The 2162-nt window shown below is 35.3% G+C and overlaps 1 protein-coding gene across 1 annotated transcript in view; it reads right to left on the bottom strand.

Moving 5' to 3' along the window:
* Positions 1-775: 775 nt before the first annotated feature.
* Positions 776-2162, bottom strand: part of LOC119583655 (solute carrier family 49 member 4 homolog) — a 15394-nt gene continuing 14007 nt past the window's right edge. The window contains exons 9-10 of the mRNA XM_037932248.1: positions 1490-1669; positions 776-1080 (exon numbers count right to left, since the gene is read on the bottom strand). Of these exons, the coding sequence (XP_037788176.1) occupies positions 932-1080; positions 1490-1669 (329 nt within the window). The 3' untranslated portion in view covers positions 776-931. The remainder of the gene's footprint in view (positions 1081-1489; positions 1670-2162) is intronic.

Here is a 2162-nt window from a genome sequence, read left to right as displayed (position 1 = left end):
ATCTATATATGCATATACATGTACATTCATACTTATATATATATATATATTATATATATATATATATATATATATATATATATATATATATATATATATATATATATATATATATATATATATATATATTATATATATATATATATTATATATATATATATATATATATATATATATATATATATATATATATATATATAAGTTCACACACATACACACACACACACACACACACACACACACACACACACACACACACACACACACACACACACACACACACACACACACACACACACACACATGTGAACATACAATTACTATATTATTCCATGTATCAACAAAATGTACAGGGTTAGATATATTTACATTTACATCACAAAAAATATAATTTCATTTTCAAGAGGTGGTTAAACAGTGCAATATTTGCTTAATAAATATATCAGATAACATATAACAATATAAGTTATTCAAAAATATAATTACATTAAATACGAAGTTGATGATTTACTGAAAGTATTCAACCTCTTCTCCCCTTTCGGTTGGACAAGATAACTGGAGATGATGCTTCAGTATATTTTGTTAAACTGGCTTGAAATACAAACTAATATATGTATAATGCATAGAAATGGTATATACATACATATCTATTATCCGACGATTGACAGACAACATGCTTCGTCTGACAAAGTGGGTTCTAAAATTATTCAGTAATTTATTCTTTCTCTCTCTCTCTCTCTCTCTCTCTCTCTCTCTCTCTCTCTCTCTCTCTCTCTCTCTCTCTCTCTCTCTCTCTCTCTCTCTCTCTCTCTCTCTCTCTCTCTCTCTCTCTTTCTCTCTCTCTCTCTCTCTCTCTCTCTCTCTCTGTATACATCCTTATCCCTCTCATTATAAATAACAGGCAGTGTAGGCACTCCACAGTCATGGAGCATTACGCCGTCGCATTCGCGGCGCTCCCAGCATTATGGCTGATCTCCTTCCTGTCAGCCTCCGATCTCTTGTGTGTTTCCTTCACGAACATGAGGGGGATGATGGTGAGGGAGACGCAGGCTAGGAGGACGTAGCTGACCCACATGTAGTCTGCAGAGGAGAAACACAAATGAAACGTGTTTTGAGAGAATTTTTAGTTTGTAACTTATATCTATAAGGAGTGTGCGTTGGGGTGGGGGTGGTGAACTGATAGGTAGAATAAGTAGAGAGAGGAAGAGAATGAGCGCTAGAATAAGTAGGGAATCAACAAGTAGACTAGGAAGAGGCAGGAAGGGAAGGATGATAGATAATAATAGATAGATAAACAGACAGACACAGACAGATACACAAAAAACAAACAAAAAAACACAAACAAACAAACAACAAACAAACACACACACACACACACACACACACACACACACACACACACACACACACACACACACACACACACACACACACACACACACACACACACACCCTCGAAACCAACAGACCCCCCCCCCCCCAAACCCACCGCTGGGTATCTGGAAGAGGCCGAGGAACACGAGTGCCACCACGTTGAACAGGAAGGTGAGCGCGGCGCCCGTGACACTCTCCGGGATCGGGTAGCCAAGTTCCACCGCCAGTTCCACGAGCAGCGGGACGGAGGCGTACTCGAAGGACACGCCTCCCGCCACCGAGATGTACACTTGCACTGCGCGAGGGAAAAGGAAAAGGCGGTTGGCGTCGTTAATCTTATGGTTATTGGTGTTATGGGTCGTTGTCATCATCATTATTACATTGTTACAAGTATTATTATCATTGTCTTCATTAACATCACTATTGTTATGGTCATTATTATTATCATCATTAATATCAGTAGAAGTATTCTTAATATCATTATTCACTAATTAATATTATCAGTATTATCATTATTGATATTATAATTGTTATTATAATTATAATTATAATTATAATATGGTTATTATAATTTATAACATTATACGCATTCCTTTTTTATGTTTCAGTTATTATCGTAATTATTATCTTATTGTTATCATCTTTATTATCGGTTTTGTTTTAGTCATTATCACTATTATTCGTTTCGTTAATATTATTTCTACTATCATTATAAACATTATCGCTATTCTTAATGTTAGCATTATCATCAGCAATATTTGTTGCATCATCAACTATTCTGTTTATAA

Source organism: Penaeus monodon, chromosome 17 (genome assembly GCF_015228065.2).
Source record: "Penaeus monodon isolate SGIC_2016 chromosome 17, NSTDA_Pmon_1, whole genome shotgun sequence".
NCBI lineage: Eukaryota > Metazoa > Arthropoda > Malacostraca > Decapoda > Penaeidae > Penaeus > Penaeus monodon.
Note: the sequence above shows the minus strand (reverse complement) of the source record. Positions and strands in the feature narration are given on the sequence as shown.